At 49.4% G+C, this 23,720-nt stretch overlaps 2 protein-coding genes across 4 annotated transcripts in view; both read right to left on the reverse strand.

Moving 5' to 3' along the window:
- Positions 1 to 411: 411 nt before the first annotated feature.
- On the reverse strand, positions 412 to 6,497 carry B9D1 (B9 domain containing 1). Of its 3 annotated transcripts, none has more exons than XM_070761454.1 (7): positions 6,324 to 6,497; positions 5,287 to 5,355; positions 4,449 to 4,560; positions 4,246 to 4,342; positions 2,811 to 2,873; positions 2,408 to 2,475; positions 412 to 1,511 (listed from the first exon to the last, which is right to left on the reverse strand). In XM_070761454.1, the coding sequence occupies exons 1-7, from the start codon at positions 6,441 to 6,443 to the stop codon at positions 1,366 to 1,368; spliced, it is 675 nt and encodes a 224-aa protein (XP_070617555.1). In that variant the 5' UTR covers positions 6,444 to 6,497; the 3' UTR covers positions 412 to 1,365. The 3 variants fall into 3 exon arrangements, with proteins under 3 accessions (XP_070617555.1, XP_070617556.1, XP_070617557.1); XM_070761455.1 differs by having other exon boundaries at positions 6,369 to 6,494; XM_070761456.1 differs by lacking the exon at positions 5,287 to 5,355 and having other exon boundaries at positions 6,369 to 6,490.
- A 9,000-nt stretch (positions 6,498 to 15,497) lies between these two features.
- CACNA1H (calcium voltage-gated channel subunit alpha1 H) overlaps positions 15,498 to 23,720 on the reverse strand; it is a 151,018-nt gene continuing 142,795 nt past the window's right edge. The window contains 5 exon segments of the mRNA XM_070761469.1: positions 15,498 to 17,160; positions 17,545 to 17,720; positions 19,443 to 19,626; positions 19,976 to 20,275; positions 21,645 to 21,766. Coding sequence (XP_070617570.1) covers positions 16,015 to 17,160; positions 17,545 to 17,720; positions 19,443 to 19,626; positions 19,976 to 20,275; positions 21,645 to 21,766 — 1,928 coding nt within the window. The 3' untranslated portion in view covers positions 15,498 to 16,014.

Consider the following 23,720-nt stretch of genomic DNA (forward strand, 5'->3'; position numbering starts at 1 on the left):
CCAAAGGATGCTCCGTTGCTCCATGAGACACGCACGTAGCTACTCACGGCCCTTCCCAGGAGGGCCAGTGTGGAAAGGATTGGTGGAGAGGGCAGCAGAAGTCTCGGAGGGTGGGGCCGCTTGGCTTTTCCCAGACTGGGGCTCCCTCTGCTGAGTGGATTCTGACTTAACAAGGCCTCTGGCCTCGCCAGATCAGCTTTTATGCTACGGACACGACTTTTCCAGCTCTCTTTAAAAACTCAACACTGTTTGATGTTTTCCTGCTGCTACAAAGCAACAATCATGCATGAAATGAACCATTAAAAAAAAAAATTGTGCATCAAAGACAGTTCACAAATCTGTTTTGTGACCATATGCACCAAAGACAAATTCCTGGTGCCCCCAACCACACTCGGCCAACAAAGAATTCTATTTTGTCAAGAAATGAAATGATTTATTAGGAAAACAGTAGAAATTCCTAAACAGAGTTGCATTTTAAACTGAAAATCACGTCCACGGACGAAGACCTTTATGATGATAAGAGATACTTTTAAAACTTTTAACTTGAAAAAACATATACTTCTCAAAAAAGTAAAGGGAACACTTAAACAACCCAATACAACTCCAAGTTAATCAAACTTCTGTGAAATCCAACTGTCCACTTAGGAAGCTACACCGATTGACCATCAATTGCACATGCTGTTGTGCACATTCAACTTTGTACAGAACAAAGGATTCAATGAGGATATTTCATCCTTTCGGATCTGGGATGGGTTCTTCGAGTGCTCCCTTTATTTTTTTGAGCAGTGCATATTAAACTAGTGTTTTTGTTTCAAATGGTACCTGACATACTGAAATTGGAAATAATTTGCCTAGCTTTAAGATCATTCTTCCTCCTTATAAACCCCCAGAGACACGTGCTATTAATGCAAAGTATGAGAATATTATATCATGGTGCTAAAATGGGACAATGTCAGTGGAGTCTCATTTCCCACCCAACCCCTCTTGATAACACACGTGTGTGTGTGTGTGTGTGTGTGAGAGAGAGAGAGAGATCGAGAGAGAGAGTGAGTGCGCACATATGCAGAAAGAGTTTCTACTTGTGGCAAAAATCAAAAGCCAGGGATGCTTCTGGCCGACAGAGCAAGTGCCCCTAAAAGCAGAATATTGCCACACTGCTCACCTGCAAATGGCTTAATATAGCCATATAACCCTCCTACCCCCCTTTGCAAACCCCCCTGGCCCTGTGATTTCTGAACATCTGCACTGGTTTTGGTCTGGTCTGGCTTCCCCTTGGTTGGCACAAAAACACGTTTTATCCGAGAATCCTGGTCAACTCCCGAGTTGCATCTTCTTGCAGGACAGCCTCAACCCCAAACTGCCCATCTAGAATCTATGCATCGTGTCTGTCGCGGCGGTTAGCGATGAGCCCGCGAGGGTGGGGGAGCTGACGTCGTAGCCCAGCTTCTTCATGTCCTTGGTCACCACGTTGAACGATATTGTGACGAAGCCTTGCGAGCGAACTCGGGTCACTGCAAAGAAGCCAACGGGAGACTTAGCAGGGTTTCTACAAAGCAGCCTCATTACTAGTGAAATGGACCGGAGCCAAGACGCTTCTTGCTTGGGGCTCTGGGGCTAGTAGGGCAGCCCCATAAGCTGGCATGGTGCACAAGCGCATGGCATCCTTCTTAAGGCTTGGGATTCCGCAGCTGAGCTCCAGCGGTCTCCCTTGGACACCCCTTGCTTTCTGCCCATCCTAAACTTCTGGGCGGCTGGCATGCCCTGACCGAAGCTCAGCCTTGAAACTAAGTGTATAAAATCTTGCATGGGATAGAAAAGGTGGATGGAGAAAAGTCCTTCTCTCTATCCCACAATACTAGGACGAGGGGGCCCTCCCTAAAGCTCATAGGTGAGAAAGTGAGGACAGATCAAGGGAAATATTTCTTCCCCCAGAGGGTCCTTGATTGATGGAATTCCCTTCCAGAAGAGGTCGTGACAGCTGTCAGCCTGGAGAGCTTCAAGGCAGGATTAGACAGATTCAGGGATGCCAAGTGTATCATAGGTGGTTATGGAAACGGATGTCCAAGTGCCCCCTCTGTGGGTTGAGGCAGGCAGGGTTCCCTTGGGTCCCATTTGTTGGGGGGTCAAGGGAAAGGGAGGGTCTTGCCTTCTCTTTCTGCTCAAGATCCCCATGGACAAATGAGGGTGGGGGGACACTGTATGACACAGAATGCTGGACTCAATGGGCTTTGGCCTGATTCAGCAAGGCTCTTCTTAGGTTTTTATGAAGTAGGAACAGCCTCAACCATAAGAATGCTCTGGTTTATCGGGTCAACATTTGGGCTCTCATTCTTCTCTCTGGATCCAAATGTATCTTTGCCCTCCAGAACATGCCAGGCCTAAACACGGAGCCCTCCCAGGCACTTACCTTCACGGCCTTCGCCCTGGGCTACCACCCTGGGGTCAGTGAATTCGGGATACCTGCCCGTCAGCCAGCTGGGGGTAAAACACAAGGGAAGGTTGAGAGTCAAGGGGTTTGTTCAGCCATAGTCCCCAGGACTTCAGGCCAACGCAGCTGCCAGCTCCTGGAATCCCCCCCCCCCTTGAAGATATGCAAGTCACCACATTCTCCACGAAAGGGAATATTCACGTCTCCTGTTCCACTGGCAGTTTCCCCTGAAAAAATGCGAGGGGCGGAACAAGGGGGGTAAATGACGTAGAAGGCCACCAACCAACCGTTGCTATTTCGGCAGGCAAAAATATCTCCTTTTCCAAACAGAACAATTCCTCCAAAAAAAACCCCAAACATTTTGGACCAAAGATGCATCCACCTTGTTAACTTTTGCAGCCTGGAGGTTGATTCCGGGACAAACATCGGGAGGACCCTCTGGTGCCTGAAAACAGAAACCGGGCAATTAAAAATTGGATCAAGGAAATAATGGGACCCTGAATCTGTCCGTCCTTCCCACGCCAAGCCCCTCTTCTGCCCTCTGTGCCAGGCAGGAAAAGAAAATTTACTGAAAGAGTAGTAGATCCTTGGAACAAACTTCCAGCAGATGTGGTTGGTAAATCCACAGTAACTGAATGTAAACATGCCTGGGATAAACATATATCCATTGTAAGATAAAATACAGGAAATAGTATAAGGGCAGACTCAATGGACCAGGAGGTCTTTTTCTGCCGTCAGTCTTCTATGTTTCTATGTAAAATCACTAATAAGGGGTCTAAACATTGATTGATTGATTGATTGGATTTCTATGCTGCCCCTCTCCAAAGACTTGGGGCGCCTTACAACATATAAAAACAGTAGGTTACAATAATACTAAATCCAATTAAATTGAAATTACATAACTATCTAAAATCAATCACACCCATTCGTACAACAACCATACAATCATTTGTTGGCCAGGGCCTGAAATCTAATTGTCCCAAGCCTGGCACCATGAATGAGTCTTAAAGACACTTACGGAAGGCAAAGTGGGTGGGGACAGCATGAATCTCCAGGGGGAGCTGATTCCAGAGGGCTGGCCCCCCCACAAAGAAGGCTCTTCCCATAGGTCCCGCAAAGCGACATTGTCTAGTTCAGTGATTTTCAACCTTTTTTGAGCCGCGGCACATTTTTTACATTTACAAAATCCTGGGGCACACCACCAACCAAAATGACACAAAATGACACTAACACAGTACATATTATACATTATTATTATTATTATTATTATTATTATTATTATTATTATTTATTAGAGTTGTATGCCGGCTCTTTCCGTGGACTCGTTAATAATATAGTTAATAATATAGTTAATAATATAATTTCCAAATGTATTTATACTCCGTGTGAAACCTGGGCCTGTTGCAATGAACACAAAAGGAATACCCTGGCAGGAATGGTAGTTTGGGGACCCATGTTTAATTTCCCCAAGGCACATCTGACCATGTCTCACAGCACACGAGTGTGCCACAGCACACTGGTTGAAAAACACTGGTCTAGTTGATGGAACCTGGAGAAGGCAGACTCTGTGGGACCTGACCGGTCGCTGGGATTCATGCAGCTGAAGGTGGTCCCACAAGTAACCTGGCCCGATGCCATGTAGGGCTTTATAGGTCACAACCTATATTTATGGTTGCTTCCCTGAGTCCCTGGTGCCCCAAGGAATCAAATTCTCTTGGCTAAATTATGAAAAAGGATGAGGCTAACTTTCACACCTCCAAATTGCACTGAGAGCTGGAACAGGTAAGAGAGGTGGGTCAGGGTTGTGATGATCTCACCTGCCAGGTGTGAAAGGGACATGGACCGCTCCGTATCCCCGAACCACGTCATTCCCAAAGATATCGGGGCCATACACACTGAGGACGATCTGGGGCCCTACAAGAACAGAAAGGGCCACGCTGGCAGGTGGGCTTGGCACATGATCCAGGTCCAGAAGGGGGCTGGGAGCTCCACCTCCCCTTCCCAGCCCCTCCCCACCTACAGCCAAAGGGGTTGGTGCTTTTGAAGGTGACGTCGATGGGGAAGTTCCAGACCAGGTTTTGCTGGATGTTCCGGCTCTTGGACGCGATCTGAGAGATGCCTTCTTCCAGGCCCTGCGGGGAAGCCAAGGAGAGAGAGATGGGGCTATCTTGGGGGGCTCCAGGTGGGCTCAGCCTTCCGTCCTTCCCAAGTGGGTCAAATGAGGACCCAGATTGTTGGGGGCAAGAGGCTGAGTCTCTGTGAACTGCTTAGAGAGGGCTGGAAAGAACTGTGAAGCCATATATAAGTCTAAATGTGAAAGAGAGAGAAAGAAAGAAAGAAAAAGGAAGGAAGGGGAAGGGAGGGAGGGAGGATGGAAGGAAGGAACAAACGAAGGAAGGAAGGAAAGGAAGGAGGGAAGGTGGCACGTTTCACTGAATGTAAACCTGCCTGGGATAAACATAGATCCATCCTAAGATAAAATACAGTACAGGAAATAAGGGCAGACTAGACGGACCAGGGGGTCTTTTTCTGCCATCAATCTTCTATGTTTCTATGTTTCTAGAGTGCAGCACTGCAGGCTACTTCAGCTAGCTGCTAGCAGGTGGGTCAAATGAGAACCCATATTGTTGGGGGCAAATATGCTGATTCTGTAAACTGCTTAGATAGGGTTTACTTTACTATAAAGTGGTATGTAAGTCTAAATGCTATTGCTATTTCTTTTAACCCCTCGTGCATTTCTTCTTTGCAAGGGTGGGGGGCTTCAGGCCGCAAAGGGCTCACCCTCTTGGGGTGGCTGAGAGGGGGTGAATGAATCCCTTCTCCACAGAGAACCCTGGGGGGCGGGGGGGTAGACCCACCGTAGTCGGAGCCCAATCGGGGCCGTACACGAAGCAGTACTTGCAATAGAGCTCGTCAAATTCCGGGAACTGCAAAGAGGAGAAAGGCCGGGGTTTCAATCTGGACGGAGATGGTGCAACCTTCCCACTGTGGCTACCGAGCCAAGCGTGGAAAGGACTCGCCTCTCCCTTCCAGTTGTGCATATTCAACTTTGTACAGAACAAAGTATTGAATGAGAATGTATTTCATTCATTCAGATCTACTGCTCAAAAAAAATAAAGGGAACATTTAAACAACACAATATAACTCCAGGTAAATCAAACTTCCACTTAGGGGTCAACACTGATTGACAGTCCATTTCACATGCTGTTGTGCAAATGGAATAGTTGTCCAAATGAAATATTCAATGGGAATATTTCATTCATTCATATCTAGGATATGTTATTTGAGTGTTCCCTTTATTTTTTGAGTATTATATTAATTATATATTATAATATTTTATTATATTCCGCCCCGCTCCAAAGACTCGGGGCGGCTTACAGAATATAAAAGAACAATAAAAGATCCTAAATCCAATGTTAAAGTTAAGGGGGGCCTTTCCCAACTGGGCGCCCCCTGCAGCACCTTTAGATTACCCGCCCCTCCACCCCACCCCGCAGTTTTGGAGCTGGGGGCAGTTATGGTGCAAGGTCTCCGGATTTACGTGCAATGCCGCTGCTCCGACCCTTCCTACCCCTTTTACATCTCCTTGCAATTTGCAAACTGCTATTTGCAAGCTGCAGCCCCCACTTGGGTTCCTGCCTAAAAGCTGCACCGTTGGGCGCCTATCCGGACCCGCCCCCGGGTGGTTTCCTGAAGTGCAAAAAAGGGGGTACCCGAGACTCAGAAACGGGGAGGGAGGGGTGCCCTAGTTTTTGCAGAACACCCGGTTCGGGAATCCATCCCTCCCCCGCAAATTTGACTTGGGATGCGCCACCGCATAGGCGGCGGGCGGGCGGGAGATACCAAGTCGCCCTCTAAGGGGGGAAACAAAAAAAACCGCGCCGGCTCGCCTCGCCTTTCGGGGATCCGCTGGACGAAGGCAGCCCCGCCGCTGACCCACCTGCGCGCTCTCGACCTGCCCGCTGACCATGAGGAGGAAGACGGTGGGGTTGGCAACGGAGGCGGCGGTCGCCATCGGGCCTCGCGGAGCGGCAGGCCCGTTGCTAAGGGCGCGTCCTCCACCCTCCCTAGCAACGGCGGACGGCGAGGCTCTAGGGACAATTTCCACCTTTCGCGAAGCGGCTCGAATTCTTCACCAGGAGCTATAGGACAGTAGGCACAATGGTGTGCTTATGCACTGATTTATTTATTTATTTGCTTTGTCAAGTATGCATTGGTGGTATACAGAGATACAACAATGTTTATATACATGATACTAGTAAGAGAGAAACATTGTTATATCTTTGTAGACCACCAATGCGTACAGGACAAAACAAAATGAATAAATAAAACTATAATGCCAGCCCTAATCAGTTTGGGGCACCATACAAAAGAAATTCACTCGAGGTTTGGAGGTGTTGGATTTACCAAATTTGACACCGCAGCTTTGTAAAAACAACCAAAAAACCCTTTCCTGGATTCAACATGTCTATATTCTTCTTTAATGCTGAGCTGGCTGTTTGAACCCAAATGGCCAGAAAATGCCTAGTCTGTATTTGTTAGTTGAAAAGATGAAAAAACAACCACAAAAAAGGGGAGTTTCTCCGAGCTTAAAAGCTCTAGTTTTGCTGGCATTTCCCCCTACTTTTGTTGGAAGAAGCTTCTCTAAGGGAGGCTGGGTGGCTGCCACCGCTAGGTGTCCCTGTCCAGTTATGGAAGCCAATTATGCCAGGATTCCAATGGCCTGGGATGGCTGGGGGCTGCCCAGGGTCGTGGGATGGCCGACAAGTTTAATCTCTCTTCAGCATCACCATCTCTCTCTCTCTCTCTCTCTCTCTCTCTCTCTCTCTCTCAAGAGTAAAAGGTTGTTTACTTCCTTAATACGCTGGATAATGTATGTATGGATGTATCTCTTTCTTTTATGTACGCTGAGAGCATCTGCACCAAGACAAATTCCTTGTGTGTCCAATCACACTTGGCCAATAAAGAATTCTATTCTATTCTATAATCCCCAGTCCAGTATATGAGACATGGCCAGCAATATAAATCTGCTAAACAAGGAGTAAATAATTAAGCAGCCAGCCAAACTTTGTGGGTAGGGGCAGCGGGAGGGGTCCTGCAGCCTATTTTTTCCAGGGCAGAAAGTGTGTGTTTGTGTGTGTGTGTTCTTGCAGGTCATCTAGTCCAGTGTTTCCAAACCTTGGCAACTTGAAGATATTTGGACTTCAAGTATTTGCTGGCTGGGGAATTCTGGGAGTTGAAGTCCAAATATCTTCAAGTTGCCAAGGTTGGGAAACACAGATCTAGTCCAACCCACTGTTGGTGCAAGAGACTCTACATTGTGTGATTATTTTATTATAAGGGTTTTAAATTGTATTTTTTAAACAAATAATTCTCTCAACACTGTCAGACTTTCTACTAAATCTGCACTTCTATTCTACTAGTTTTTCTCATCATTCCTATCACCCATTTCCTCCCACTTAGGACTGTATGACTGTAACTTGTTGCTTATATCCTAAGATTTTTATTAATGTTGCTTCTTCATTGCTTATTTGACCCCTATGACAATCATTAAGTGTCGTACCCCATGATTCTTGACAAATGTATATTTTATTTTATGTACGCTGAGAGCATCTGCACCAAGACAAATTCCTTGCGTGTCCAATCACACTTGACCAATAAAATTCTATTCTGTTCTGTTCTGTTCTATTCTATTCTATTCTACTCTACTCTACTCTACTCTACTCTACTCTACTCTACTCTACTCTACTCTACTCTACTCTACTATTCTATTAATAATTGGATTTGTACACTGTTTATGTTGTTGTGAGCCGCCCCGAGTCTTTGGAGAGGGGCAGCATACAAATCTAATAAATAATAATAATAATAATAATAATAATTATTATTATTATTATTATTATTATTATTATTATTATTACACCACCCCAGTCCAATAGCAGTCCAGTCTCTTTTTGAAGGTCTCCAGTGTTGGAGTGCTCCCAGGCAGTTCCATTGTCAGAAAGTTCCTCCTTATTTCCAGGTTGAATCTCTCCTTGGACAGCTTCCAACCTTGCCTGGTTCTCTGGTGCTTTGGAAAATAATATTGTTGCTATGGCTTTCTTATTTTTATTTTGGTGCATGTGTAAACAGGGCTTTGTGGATTTTGTCCCTGGTTTGTTTATGTTTCTCTCTTGGAAATGCAGGGATTATTCTGGATAAGATAACAAAAATCTCCTTTGGCCACCAGTGCTAACCTGCTCTTCCCAGCTTGCTCCCCTTGGAGGGTCCTGGCCTGGGCCTCCTGCCACAGAGCCTGTGAACAGAGACAGGCCCCAAATCTCGAGTCCTCCAAGCCTCCCTGCTTGATGGGGAGAAGCTTCAACCGCAACAACACAAGAGCACGCAACAAATTCAAACTTAATATTAATTGCTCCAAGCTTGACTGTAAAAAATATGACTTTAGCAATCGAGTTGTCGAAGCGTGGAACTCATTACCGGACTCAGTAGTGTCATCCCCTAACCCCCAACATTTCTCCCTTAGACTATCCATGATTGACCTCCCCAGGTTCCTAAGAGGTCAGTAAGAGGCGTGCATAAGTGCACTAGCCTGCCTTTCGTTCCCTGTCCAATTGTCTCTCCTTATCTCATGTATCTTTTCTTCCTTTCATATATCTTCTCCTCTACTTTTATATCTTTTCTTTATATATAATACTTCATGTCTATCCTCTTCAATATGTATTGTGTATTGGACAAAATAAATAAAATAAAATAAAATAAAGCTCTAATTGCTGCGTCTCTGGCTCTGGTTTCCCGTGAGGCACCGACTCCTCTGAGAGCGACTTGCAAAGTTGGTGCGGGAGACGTTCCTTGGTGGCCTCCTGGAAGAACTCTTCTGGGTCTCTTGCTGGTCTCCCTTGAGTTCCCAGGCCCTCCTCTGCGTCTCATCCTGAACTGGCAGCCTGGGAGACAGGGAACCAAGAGAGCTCCTTGGTTCAGGCATTGGGGACGACTTGCCCTTTTGACCAGTCACTTCATTAAAATGCCAGTACATCATCTTTTGAAGCTGAAGCGGCTTTCCTCTAGTAAGAATCCCCCTGTTGCTTTGCCAATTAGTGAAGCAACCAAAGCACCTGAGGGTAGAACAAGAAGCAGTGGGTGGAAACTAAACAAGGAGAGAAGCAACTTAGAACTAAGGAGAAACTTCCTGATAGTTAAAACAATTAATCAGTGGAACAGAAGTTGCCTCCAGAAGTTGTGAATGCTCCAACACTGGAAGTTTTAAAGAAGATGTTGGATAACCATCTGTCTGGAGTAGTGTAGCGTTTCCTGCCTAAGCAGGGGGTTGGACTAGAAGACCTCCAAGGTCCCTTCAACCTCTGTTATTATTATTATAGCCTCCTCATGGTCTCTTGGCCTAATTCTCTCCTTGTTTAGTTTCCTCCCGTTGCTTCTTGTTCTGCCCTCAGGTGCTTTGGAGAATAGCTTGACTCCTTCTTCTTTGTGGCAACCCCTGAGATACTGGAAGGCTGCTATCCTGTCTCCCCTGGTCCTTCTTTTCATTAAACTAGCCATGAACCCAGTTCCTGCAACCGTTCTTCCTATGTTTTAGCCTCCAGTCCCCTCATCATCTTTGTGGCTCTTCTCTGCACTCTTTCTAGAGTCTCAACATCCTTTTGGCATCGTGGTGACCAAAACTGAATGCCGTATCCCAAGTGTGGCCTCACCACGGCCTCATAAAGTGGCATTAACACAATTCCTCTTAGAGTTCAATTCACGATCCGAACAGGAGGTTTGGTCTCTTGGGGGCAGCCCAGTTGATCGGAACAGAACCCTGGGCTCCCCCACTGGAAGGACAGGGGCATCCAAGGCTGAGCGTGGGGGGCCCTGGCATTGCAGCTCCCCTGTTGCGTTTGGTCAGCAAACTGGAGCCATCTTTGCTGGGGAGCGTCCAGCGAACTCTTCCTGGGGATTTTGGTCCCTCTGGTTGTGATCAGCAACCGCATTTCCGATCCCTCCTCCACCGGCCTTTGGTGATGTTTCTTTGCCAAGGCTGAAAACACAATTTCCTCCTATTTCTCTTCTCCTTGTTTGTGCACAGTGTTGTCTTGTGCCAGGAGCATAAATCAAAGCCGCCTCTGGAAGAAAGCAAGTATATAAATCCTAATTCTTTTCAACGGGGGAGGAAGAAAGAGAAGACAAGGAGAGAGAGGCCTGTTTGTTGGCGTCGGCATTTCTCTCTTTCTTCGGCACAGCTGGCTCCTCCGAAAGGCCCTTTGAGTACCTGTCCTCCTGCCTTAATAAATGACTCACTCCGGCATCAAAGAAAGTGGTTTGACAGCCGGGTGCTTCTTCTTCTTCTTCTTCTCTGGGACACGCCATTAACCCTCTCAGTCCCACCAGCGGCTCTGGAACCCTGCTTGAGAAGGGGGTCTTCATTGAGATGGTCAGCCCATTGGCCCTTTGGACCCTCCTGGGTCAGGGTTTACCACCCTTGACCTGAAAAATCAAGAGAAGGATGATCTCCGATTCTTGATCAACAAGTTGGTCAGTCTCCTGGGAGACTGGTGGGCTTCCTTGGGCAGTTGGTTGGCCAAGTGATCCTTCGGAGTGATAGCCACCAACTTGGCCAGCTTCAAAAAAAAGTTGGACTAATTCATGAAACCCTTGGGGATCAATCTTAGCTTTGATGGTGGGAAGACTGTCCTTGGTCATCTGACAAGAGAGTGGTGGGCTTCCTTGGGCAGTTGGTTGGCCAAGTGATCCTCTGGAGTGATGGCCACCAACTTGGCCGGCCTCAAAAAAACATTGGACTAATTCATGAAACTCTTGGGGATCAACCACTCTGAGCCTTGATGGTGGGAAGACTGTCCGTGGCCATCTGGCAAGAGAGTGGTGGGCTTCCTTGGGCAGTTGGTTGGCCTCCGCAAGAATGAAGTGATGGACAAGATGGGCCCAGAGTCCAATCCAGCTTAGCTTCTCAGCTTCTGTATTTCCTTTCTGGAGTTGGCGATTACGGTCAGCGATGGCCAAGTTGCAAAAAGCTGCTGCACCTTTGCATGGATTGTAATAATGATGAGTCATTGTTATCTGTCTCACCTGAAATAATGGGTTGCTTAATGCTTAGAGAGGACAAGTCTAATTTTATTGACTTGAAATTCTCTCTCCACGTCAGTCGCTCCTTTGCTTAAAGACACTCTCTCCTGCCTCCCCCAAACAATTGTGGATGCCTCCCTCATTCAGTGGAAAATCATATTTAATCTCTCATCGTTGGAAGATGTTGGAAGTGGCATAAAGGCTAATAATCTTCCTCAATGTTTGTACAGGCTCTCGGGGATAAATGATTCAATTGACATTCTCCATTAAATCTGACTTCAGAAAGCTTTTGTGCCAGGATACAGTAGATCACAAGGGCTCTCATTCTTTAAGTTTCCTTCTTTCTTTCCTTCCTTCCTCTCTTCCTACCTCCCTTTCTTTTCCCCTCCTTCCTTCCCTCCTTCTTTCCTTCCTTCCTTCCTTTCCTTCCTTCCTCCCTCCCTTTCTTTTTCCTCCTTCCTTCCTTCCCTCTCTCCTTCCTTCCTTCCCTCCTTCCTTCTTTCCTCCCTCTCTCTCTCCCTCCTTCAATCTTTCCTTTCTCCTCTTTCCTTCCCTCCCCCCTCCTTCCTTCCTTCCTCTCTCCCTCCTTCCTTCTTTCCTCCCTCTCTCTCTCCCTCTTTCAATCTTTCCTTTCTCCTCTTTCCTTCCCTCCCCCCTCCTTCCTTCCTTCCTTCCTCTCTCCCTCCTTCCTTCTTTCCTCCCTCTCTCTCTCCCTCTTTCAATCTTTCCTTTCTCCTCTTTCCTTCCCTCCCCCCTCCTTCCTTCCTTCCTTCTTTCCTCCCTCCCTCCCTCCTTCAATCTTTCCTTTCTCCTCTTTCCTTCCTTCCTTCCTTCCTCCCCTCCCTCCCTCCCTCCCCCCCTTTTGCAGCTCTCCCTGCAAACCTTCAGAGAAACTAACATACTAATAAGTATGGAGAATAGATTATTTGCTGCTTCCACTGTATTTATACCACTGGCCCAAACAGACAACAGTTATATTTGGAGAGAACTTCTTTTTTGAGCTCTTGGGTTGTTTAAAAATAATAATAATAATAATAACCAAGGCACATGACTTCCCTGTGTGTGTGCGTGCCTTGGTTTTAATGCTTGGGAAAGGGGTTGGGGTCAGAAGTGATTAGACGAAGGTTTGTTTTCCTTGTCCTCCTTGTGTTTCTCTCAACGTGGCTGGGACCCCTGAGGATACCCACGCAAGGGAAGGCCAACCTGGGAGGTCATTTCCCACATTAGTCACGGGGCAGAGGCCTGTCAGTGGAAAACCGGAGAGCCATCTGGCCAGGCCTCTCCCGCCTCCCTTGGGAGAGAAGAAGAAGACCTACTTTGGTCATGCACGAACCCAAAGGCCTTCTTGGGGGCAGCCCATCCACCCTTCAGGAAGCTAGTTTGACCCAGAGACTGGGGGGCGGTCCAGGAGCTGCATTCTGCTTGAATCCGAGCCCACCTGGAGGCCTTGAGCAGCTCAACTGGGCCAACACTTTGCAAAACTCTACAGCAGTGATGGCGAACTTGTTTTTCCTCGGGTGCTGAACAAGTGTGGGCTCACAGTATTGTGCATACACAAGTGCCCACACCCATATAAGTCAATGCCTGGAGAGGGTGGAAACTGCTTCCCTGATGCCCCAGAAACGGCCTGTTTCCCAAGTTGCGGTGGGTCCAGTAGCTCGTGTTTTGCCCTCCCCAGGCTCCAAAGGCTTCCCTGCAGCTGGGGGAGGGTAAAAATGCCCCCCATCCCCCCCACAGGCTCTCTGGAAGCCCAAAACGCCCTCCCGGAGCCTCTGTGTGAGCCAAATATCAGCTGGCCAGCACACACATGCATGTTGGAGCTGAGCTAGGGCAACGGCTTGCGTGCCAGCAGATATGACTCCATGTGCCACCTGTGGCCCCCGTGCCATAGATTCACCATCACTGCTGTGGAAGAAGTGACCTCAATCCAAGGCTGTAATGCTGGATTCAACAGCCACCATTGAGGATCCCGGAGTTAGAAACATAGAAACATAGAAGACTGACGGCAGAAAAAGACCTCCTGGTCCATCTCGTCTGCCCTTATACTATTTCCTGTATTTTTTCTTAGGATCTATGTTTATCCCAGGCATGTTTACATTCAGTTATTGTGGATTGACCAACCACGTCTGCTGGAAGTTTGTTCCAGGTTTTCGTTGAAATGCTGTTGGGGGCCATTCTGAATTGGGGGTGACAGGAACCCCCTCAGATCCAAGCAAAAGATGTCTTGCAATTTTCACCCTTGGCCCTGCATTTGGGTCTCCCACCCAGAGACCTCCCTTTAAGTCCCCCCCCAACACCAGCATTTTAAATCAGCTCCAGACACATGTGTTGGGGACCCTTCCCCATTGGTTTCACCTCCTTGCCAGGGGAAACATTTGGATTTTTCTCTCCTTGTCTCGTCACGTTTCCCTCTGTGGTCCACAAACCACAAGCCCCTCTCTGGCTGATGGGAGAGATTTAGGATTTTCATTTCCTGAACGCCACAAAACGAAATTGAAACTTTTAAAATAATTTACTATTTATTTGGTTGTTTTTTTCTTTCTCTTCTCTCGCTGACTTTGGAAATCTCCTTCTCTACTTTTCATTGTGCACTTTTAAAAGTTCAGATTATTGCAACATTTCACCTGAATTCCGTAGGAAAACAGAGAAGGGGGGGGAAGGGGGGGAAATACAACATCGCTTGAGTATATGTAAAATAATAATATTATTATTCATCATCATCATAAAAAAGAGAGAGATTCTTTTACCCATAAGAATTAATAACTTAATTGTTATTGCACTGGCTACAATTCAGTAATAGTTTTGGTTTAGGTTTCTTTGTTTATTATTTTTTTCCTGTTTTGTGGAAGAAGGAGGACCAGAAGGAAGCTGGCAAGGCAGGAAGTGGGCAGCGAAGGAGAATGAAAGGATGGAGGCCGAACTGAAAAGACGAGAGTGAAAATGGTGATGTGTCCACCGCGATCCTAAGAAGACATCCCTCCGCCAAGGATCGGATGTGATTGCAGACATGAAGCAAAGCGGATCCAGTAACCCCCAGTCCACGGGAAGCCTGATCCAGCTGGACCTGGCGGGGTTAAGGGCACTCCAAGGCAAAAGGTGTCCATATTTGGCCGTTTTAAAACCCTCTAGACCTCCACTCCCAGAAGCCCCCATTTCTGAGGAACTCTGGGAGTTGAACCTAAGAAGAGCCCTGCTGAATCGGGCCAAAGCCCCTCAAGTCCAGCATTCTGTGTCCCACAGTGGCCCCCCAATTGTCCATGGGGATCTTGAGCATAAAGAGAAGGCAAGACCCTCCCTTTCCCTGGACCCCCAACAAATGGGACTCAAGGGACCCCTGCCTGCCTCAACCCATAGAGCTGGCACTTGGACATCCGTTTCAATCACCACCTATGATACACTTGGCATCCATGAATCGGTCTAATCCTGCCTTGAAGCTCTCCAGGCTGACAGCTGTCACAACCTCAACCAAGGACCCTCTGAGTGAAGAAATATTTCCCTTTATTTGTCCTCGCTTTCTTCCCTAAGAGCTTATGGAGGGTCCCCTCGTCCTAGTATTGTGGGATAGAGAAAATAATTTTTCTCTATCCACCTTTTCCACCCCACGCATGATTTTATGCACTTCGATCAAGTCCCTTCTTAAACGCTGTCTTTCAAGGCTGAAGAGGCCAACCTGCTTTCATAAGGGAGGGGCTCCAGAGGTCTTAATATTGCCAAAGTTGGACACCTTTGCTCGTAGGGATGGGAAAATGGAGACAAAGAGCGAAATTCACTGGTCTTCGGAATGGATGGTGCACGATGGAGTAACTAGGTTGAGTTAGGGGCGCACAGCGCCTCCAACCGACATCTCTGGGGTCGTCCTGATGGGTGAGTTTTCTGCAAAATTATGCATCTGTCTGATGGAGAGTTTAGTTGTGGACATTGTGTCTCTCGCGATGGGTCTGCCTGTGATGTGTGTGTTTTCTTCATCCCCCCCCCTTTTAAAAAAATCTCAAATACATGTTTTTTTTCTATTTATAGTAACTGCTGATATACAGAACAATATACAACTCGCTTCTGCCTGGCCACGAACAGCTTCTCGTGCAATTAAGAAAAGGGTGCCCTTTCGGAAAAAACCGTTGTTTTTTCTGAACCAACCTGGGGTTGCCTTTAAAAAAGATAAAAGAAAGGTCTGTGACCCCCCTCCCCGGAGGGGTCCGAGGCCACGCTGGGTGAGGGGGAAGGGGAGGAAGAGGGAGGCAAAGGGACGGTGGAAAGAGCTTCTCCTTGTGCTGGGCGGGAAGGAAACCGGGCTCCTTCCGGTCACCCCTGAACCTCTTGGGAGGCTTAGAGCTCCTCTAGGACTTTGCTCCATTTCTACACTCGCCGGACCTTCGCAGCAAGGAGAAACCAAGGGGTTTTTTAGGGGGAAAGCATCAGCCATGGAGAGGGTGGCTTCCCAACCTGTCCTCCTCTTCGAAGCCACATGTGGTGGCAAAGCCCTTAAAAGTTCACCAAAGACCACCCTCCCTTGGAAGCTATACCGGCTCATCCACAACCTCCTCTGTCTTGATTGGGATCCCCGGAACCAGTCGCGGGAGGGGACAATCCCTGGCCCCTCCGAGCTCTTCTCGGTTGGTCTTGGAGGGGTCGCCGTGAGTCTCCAGGGGGTCCGTTTGCTGGAGCTCTGGACCCTCCGGTGGGGAATCCCCAGAGGGCCCGGCAGCTTGGCTGCTCTTCGAGAGGCGTTCGCAGGATTCCCCCGTGGAACCGGCATCCGTCGGCTCGTAGGAGAAGCTTGGGATGGTTAAATGCTCCCCTCGGCAGGCCGGAGGTGCCCGGCGGTCTGCCTTGCAGGTCAGTTCTCCCGTCTGACCCTCGGCCAGCTCCACGGAGTCCCTGTAGGCGGTGGATTCGCAGGAGGGTGTTCTGCGCCGCAGCAGGCTGTTCTCGGAGGCCTTGTTGCGCGTCGCAGTGCCGCCGCTTTCTTCCTCCATGGGAGGGTCGATAGAGATGCAGGGGGGGCTCATTTTCTTCTTCCTCCGGATGCCGTGCAGGTACTCGGACTCCGACTGGAGGGGCAGCCGCCTCTTTTCGGAGGCGTCCGTGAAGCCGCGATCCCCGTGACCGACCGAGGGGCAGATCTCGATGGAGTGCCGTCGCTGGTCATCCGCCCACGTCGGTTTGGCCAAGAACCCCCGCGTGTCCACACTGTAGAATTTCTTCAGGTCCTTCTCCTTGCCCTTGCCCATGGTCAAGCTGGTTGTGCTGCAGTTCCTGAAGGGGACAGGGGATGGCGCCGGGGAGGCGAAGGGAGAGTCGGCGCAGTCCGGGCTCTCCAGCTGGCCCCCCCAGTTTGCAGCAGAGCTGTTGATGTGGCTGACCTCTTCATCCGCCAAGTCGGAGGACTCGAAGAGGGAGCTGTCCAGGATGCTGCTGTGGGTGGACCTCCTGTTGGTGAGGTTGTGCTGGCTGGGGGTGGGGGTGCTTGAAGGGCAGGGAAGGGAGGGCTGGGGGAGGGGAGGGCTGCCTGGGAGGGATGTGGTGGGTGGGGGAGGCTGAGGAGCCCCCAAAACACTGTGGGACAGCTTTTTCAGGGGTGGGTTTTCACGCATCTCTGCCTGGGCGCACTGCTTGGGTTCCACCGCTGAGCTGTCCAAGAAGTCTTTCTGGATGATGGCCTCCTACGGGGGGAAAAAAGGATCAAAAACAAATATATATGCATTTCCAACACATGTCTCCAAGGAGGGTTCCATGTTTGGGGTTCCTTCCTTCCTCCCTCCCTCCCATTTCTTTTTCCTTCTCCATGTCTCCTCCTTCCCTCCCTTCCTTCCAGTTGACTCAGTCTTCCTTCCTTCCGAGGTGGGTCAAATGAGGACCCAGATTGTTGAGGGCAAATATCCTGATTCTGTAAACCGCTTAGAGAGGGCTGCAAAAGCAGTCTATAAGTGTATACATACCTGGCCATGAAGACATTTCCCATCCCTGTCCAGGGGCTATCAAGCACCTTTCTGCCTCCCCCCTCCCCATCCCAACACTAGAGAGGGTCCAGAGAGCGGGAATCTGACCTGTCTGCAGAGCAGCCTATGGCAACTGGGGGTGCGAGGGGCAGGGCGAGGGGGTAGAAGCTTCCACGGAACTCCCATGTGGTGGCTGGGAGGGGGTGTGGTTGGGCGGAAGGTCAACTGTGGGATCCTCAATGACGAAGTGACCACCGGCTGAGAACGGATGGATGTGACAGATCCTGGAAGAACAAGGAAGGGAGTTATTCTTCGGGAATTCTTCTCTTTCTTTTGTTCAAAGCTGAACCGACGTCTGAAGGGCGCCTCTGTTTCCCGTGATGATCCTTTGGGGCAGAGACAAGCCAAGTTGGCTCTTCTAGGACCTGTGGACTTCAACTCCCAGAATTCCTCAGCTAGCATGATTGGCTCAGGAATTCTGGGAGTTGAAGTCCACCAGTCATAGAAGAGCCAACTTGGCCTACCTCTGCTTTGGGTTGTTTTCCCACCATGGTCTTCCTCTTGGCAGAGAGAATGTTTGCATTTGGATGGGAAACATGGTGCAGTTCTTAGCATCTCCATGAGGTGTCTGCTCAAAACAATGTTATCTTCTTTTATCCTCAAAACCATTTCATGCTATACAGTGGTCCCTCTACCTAAGAAGGCCTCTACTTACGAACTTTTCTAGACAAGAACCAGGTGTTCAAGATTTTTTTGCCTTTTCTCAAGAACCATTTTCCACTTACAAATCCAAGTTTCCGAAACTGTACCTGGAAAAGGCAGGGAGAAGCCTCCGTGGGGCCTCTCTAGGAATCTCCTGGGAGGAAACTGTAACCGGAAAAGGGAGGGAGAAGCCTCCGTAGGGCCTCTCTAGGAATCTCCTGGGAGGAAACTGTAACCGGAAAAGGCAGGGAGAAGCCTCCGTGGGGCCTCTCTAGGAATCTCCTGGGAGGAAACTGTAACCGGAAAAGGGAGGGAGAAGCCTCCGTAGGGCCTCTCTAGGAATCTCCTGGGAGGAAACTGTACCTGGAAAAGGCAGGGAGAAGCCTCCGTGGGGCCTCTTTAGGAATCTCCTGGGAGGAAACTGTAACCGGAAAAGGCAGGGAGAAGCCTCCGTGGGGCCTCTCTAGGAATCTCCTGGGAGGAAACTGTAACCGGAAAGGGAGGGAGAAGCCTCCGTAGGGCCTCTCTAGGAATCTCCTGGGAGGAAACTGTAACCGGAAAAGGCAGGGAGAAGCCTCCGTAGGGCCTCTCTAGGAATCTCCTGGGAGGAAACTGTAACCGGAAAAGGCAGGGAGAAGCCTCCATGGGGCCTCTCTAGAAATCTCCTGGGAGGAAACTGTAACCGGAAAAGGGAGGGAGAAGCCTCCGTGGGGCCTCTCTAGGAATCTCCTGGGAGGAAACTGTAACCGGAAAAGGCAGGGAGAAGCCTCCGTGGGGCCTCTCTAGGAATCTCCTGGGAGGAAACTGTAACCGGAAAAGGCAGGGAGAAGCCTCCGTGGGGCCTCTCTAGGAATCTCCTGGGAGGAAACTGTAACCGGAAAAGGGAGGGAGAAGCCTCCGTAGGGCCTCTCTAGGAATCTCCTGGGAGGAAACTGTAACCGGAAAAGGGAGGGAGAAGCCTCCGTGGAGCCTCTCTAGGAATCTCCTGGGAGGAAACTGTAACCGGAAAGGGAGGGAGAAGCCTCCGCAGGGCCTCTCTAGGAATCTCCTGGGAGGAAACGGGGCCTCCACCCTCCCTGTGGTTTCCCCAGTCGCATGCCTTATTTGCTTTTACATCGATTCCTAGGGGAGAAATTGCTTCTTCTTACAAACTTTTCTACTTAAGAACCTGGTCACGGAATGAATTAAGGTCGTAAATAGAGGTACCACTGTAGTTGCAGGCTTCTTGCTTTGGGAGCTGTTTACACACTGCAACCTAAATCAGTTGTCCGAAAACTCGGCAGGTCCTGATCCTCATGCCTTACCTCGAGGGGACTTGTAGGAGAAGGCTTCTAGCTCCCCTTCGTGGAGGGGGAAGGGGGGCTTGGCCGGCATCACAGGACGGAACATGTAGCTGTCGTTGGGCAGCGAGTGCATCCTTGCCACCGAGATCTTGCGAAGAGTCAGCAGGTTCTGGGGGTCCCTAAGACCACCACCACCACCAGCTCCCTGCAAGGCAGCAAGAAAGGAGGCTGAGATTTCAGGGAAATGGGGAACTGCCCTCCGCCGCATGAGCCCCAGCAACTGATTAGGTACCACCGAATCGGCCTTCTCCAGGTCCCGTCAACTGGACAATGTCGCCTGGTGGGGCCTAGGGGAAGAGCCTTCTCTGTGAGGGCCTTTCTGGATGAGTGGAAGGGCAGAAAGGTTCTTCCGCTTGACTTGTTTAAAACCCACCAGGCCTCCGAGGGGGAAAGATGGGAGAAGATCACATAGACATGACCCCAAGGAGCTCAGCCCCCTTCTTCCCCATGCCTGGGGAGGGAAGTTCCTTCAGACCCCTCCTCTAGCTATTTACCATGACTTGATGCTTCACCAGCAGGGGAGAGCCCCCCTTGGAAGGACTCTGCCGGCCCTCCATGGTCCTGTCCGGGGTGCTGATCCCTCTGGACATCTCCAGCTCGATCTCGGCGTCCATCTCGGCATCTTCCTTTGCCTCCTTGTTGCTTTCCTCCAAGTGCTTCATCAGGACGGCTACTACCACATTGACCAGGACGAACTGGGCGATGAGGACGAAGGTGACGAAGTAAACAGGGGAGATGAGAGGCAAGTAGCTGAGGCAGTGCTTGTCATCGCGATGGCATTCTCGGAGGGTGTCCTGGCAGAAGGACATGGGAGCAAGGTTAGTTCAGGCAGAACGGGTCAGCCGAGAAGAAATCTTAACGTCCTCCTACGTTTTCTCCCAAAGATTCAGCATTTAGAGGTGAGCAAACGTGGAGTTTCCTTGAGCAATGATGGAACTAAAGACCCTTCTGCCCAGCCATGGCCAACGACCGGACTTTGGGAGCTAATAGGGATGGAATGGAAAGCTTCCCACAAAGTCGTAGTAACTTCAGTGGCATCTCTATGCACTTATGGCTATTATGGTGAATGTCCAGTGAAATACTTCTTCTCCTCTGTGTTGTGGTTGGTTCACGGCCAGCTCTTCTGGTAACAGATTTTGAGCCGGATGAGCTGATTCTGTCCGAGCATCAGAGACCTGTGTGGCTATTGGAGGATTCAGACAGTGAAGGGGAAGGAGAGAGGGAACCTGAAGGGGCTGGAGAGATAGAGGTGGAGGCCCCTGCGATGCCTATGGAACCCCCAGCGAGGGCCTTGTCTGCGTCGGATGAGGAGGGGGTGATTAATGACCCCATCCTCAATGTATGTGTGAGAAGGATTAGGGGGAGACAGGAGCAATTGCGCAGACGCAGGAGGAGATCTTGATCACAGCTGAGAGTCATAGGGAATTCTGCAGCATGTATAAAAGGGGAGGTTTTGTGGGAGTGTTCTTTGCAGGAGTTATCGTTTGTGGTTTAACAGAGAAAGGGATCCAGAATTTCCTCTAAACCAACATCTCTGCTTCCTTGGAGAAACTCAGCCTTTGGACAATTGTTTTATGAAAGACTGTAGCTATTGCAAAAAGGAGTGAGTACCTTTGCTTCACCCCAGTTCGGAGACATTATTTACAAACCTTGGGGGGTTCTGGACATTCGTTATTGGCCTTGAAGATAATCCAGATCCTTTGGCAGTAAATGGACATTCTTTTGCCATAATTGCGGCTCTCAGCCAATTTGTTAAGGCAATACATTTTGGTGTTTCGAAAACTCCAGTTTGTGTGTTTGAATTTTGACTTTCGGTTTTGATTTTGTCACGCCAGGCAGAACACACTGTGGGTTTTCTAATTCCTTTTTCAAGGGGTGCAGAGACCAGGACTTCCACAGATTAATTCTACCTTGTATAACACCTTACTTTCACTCAGAATTGGGCATCTATTTGGGGTACATTTCCCCTCTTTTGGCCTTGACTTTTATTCTTGGCAAATAATACGCAAAGCTGGTGGAGCATGATGGCCCTGAGTCTTCTATACCTCCGTTGTTGGAGATGAATGCCATCCAAACTGCATCTCAGGGTGATGTCTAAAGTCAACTCAAAGCACAGCCATGGCCAGAGAGCTCTGCAGGGAAAGGGATGGGGAGAGATCTTACCTTCATGATCCCATTCCAGTTGTCCCCAGTGGACACCCTAAAGAGGGTCAGGAAGGCCATGCCAAAGTTGTTGAAGGTAGCATGCCGACTTAGACCTTCGCAAGGGTTCTCCTCACTGCAGTCTACGAAAGAGCAAGGATAAAATAAGTCCGCCCTTAGCTACAAGCTTGGAGAAAGTCAAATGATGACTTGGAGCAGTGATGGGCTCCTACAGGTACGATCAGGTGTGCAGAACCGGTAGAAAAGCTTTGAATTTTTTCCCCTTCTGGGCTCTGGGTATGTTTTTCCTATCACAGTAAATGAGGTTGAACATGTATAATTTTATTAAGAGCTGTGTACATACACATACGGTTTATACAGTAGACAATCTTTTTGTGTGCCTGTGTGTAATATGTATGTACACTCATGGCATATATACATAGAATTAAATAGTATACATGTATTACGGATGTTCAAGAAATAGTAAATAGACAGGGAAATAGTGTCTCTTTGAGGTAAGGAGAGGCCAGGCACCTTAAAGCTAACCCAAACCCTTGACATGAGTGACATCAAGTTGACCACCTTTAAGCCAGTCACATGACCTTTACGACACCCTCCGGTCACATGATTGCCAAGCCACTCCCACCTGGTCACACGGCCAGCAATTCACACCCACAAAATAAGCCACACCCACAGTGTGGTAGTACAGTAGAACCTCGACATACGAGCTGCTCTATATACGAGCATTTCGAGATGTGAGCTAGGAGGGGAGAGATATTTTTGTTCTACTTACGAGCCCAAATTCGGGATCCGAGCGGCCCAGCCACCTTCAGAACAAAAATATCTCTCCCCTCCTAGCTCGCATCTCTTTCCCGAGAGTAGCGACGGCAGCAGAGGCTTTCCTTAGAGCAGCAGCAACGCTGGGAACGTCAGAGACTTCCCTTTCTCATCTCACGTTCGCGGCGTGGGTTTTCCTTCCCGCCCTTCTTTCTGTAAGCCGGCTCTGCAATTTGGAGCACGTTTCGCTCGCGCTGCTTGCCGTGTGCGCGTCCGCAGCTTGGTCGGCTGCTCCCGGTAGCCTTGCGCGCGGCTTCCCTCTGATCTCCAGCGAAGCGAGCGGCTTCCTTCTCCCTCTTTCTGTTTTGTACAGACACCCTTGATGTCTGCCTCTCACCCAGGCGAAACGTGCCGTGCCACGCCAGCCAATCCTCGCTTCCCCGCGCGGTGCTTCCTCCCGCTGCCTTCAACCTGAGCGCGGCTGGACCCGGGCAACCACAGCCCCGCGCAACCCGGAGAGGTGGTGGTGGTGGTGGTGGAGAGACTTGAACCACCCGCCGGCCAAGGAGCAATGGGAGGAGTGGGCGAAAGAGAGCGAGGACCGTCTCTCTGCGCCCTTGGGCTGGGGCTCCCTTCCCTTTAGCCGGCTGGGCTCAAAGTTTACAGGGTTCGCCGGAGGAAGTCTGCGTGGCGCCTAGACACGCGCGGGTGGGGTCTCGGGCAAGGCACTTCGCGCTGGAGGGCTCCGCTCGGCGCCTCTTGGAAGAAGAGGAGGAGGAAGAAGAGGAGGAAGAGAAAGAAGAAGGAGAAGAAGAGGAACCGTTCTCGGGGATTTATTTTTTCCAGTGGATTTGGTGCCTCTCCCTGTTCTTTTTTTCCCCCCAAAGCGAGCGGGTCGGTTCTTTTGGGGGATTTTTTTCTCTTGGAAAGCAATTGGGGGAGAGCGGCATTTTTGGGCTTGCACGCATTAATCGCTTTTCCATTGATTCCTATGGGAAACAATGTTTCGACATACGAGCTTTTCAACTTACGAGCCTCCTTCCGGCACCAATTAAATTCGTAAGTCGAGGTTCTACTGTAAAAGTTTTTGTAGCCCTTCACTGGCTTGGAGGTAGTTGGGTCTCCCATTTTGTTTTCTGAATGACACCTTCTCCTCTCTCCTCATTTGCTCCCCTGGAATTCATACTGACCCCCAAACCCCCCCCCATTTCTCTGGAGAAACCCACCGGATCCTGGCACCCCCTTTGCCTGGTGGGAACTTAGTTGAGCTGGACAAGGGCGAGGTTGGGGTTGTTCTCCCCTCTTATGAAAGCCATAGGA

Source organism: Erythrolamprus reginae, chromosome 9 (assembly GCF_031021105.1).
Source record: "Erythrolamprus reginae isolate rEryReg1 chromosome 9, rEryReg1.hap1, whole genome shotgun sequence".
NCBI classification, from domain to species: domain Eukaryota; kingdom Metazoa; phylum Chordata; class Lepidosauria; order Squamata; family Dipsadidae; genus Erythrolamprus; species Erythrolamprus reginae.

Bases quoted from the DNA above. Each gene is read 5' to 3' on its own strand.
- B9D1 (XM_070761454.1), bottom strand. From the start codon at position 6,443: ATGGCGACCGCCGCCTCCGTTGCCAACCCCACCGTCTTCCTCCTCATG. The intron at 5,356-6,323 runs GCGAGGCGAGCC...TCCTCTTTGCAG, and splicing joins GTCCAGCGGATCCCCGAAAG to TTCCCGGAATTTGACGAGCT. The intron at 2,476-2,810 runs GTGGATGCATCT...TTTTACCCCCAG, and splicing joins AGGCTGCAAAAGTTAACAAG to CTGGCTGACGGGCAGGTATC.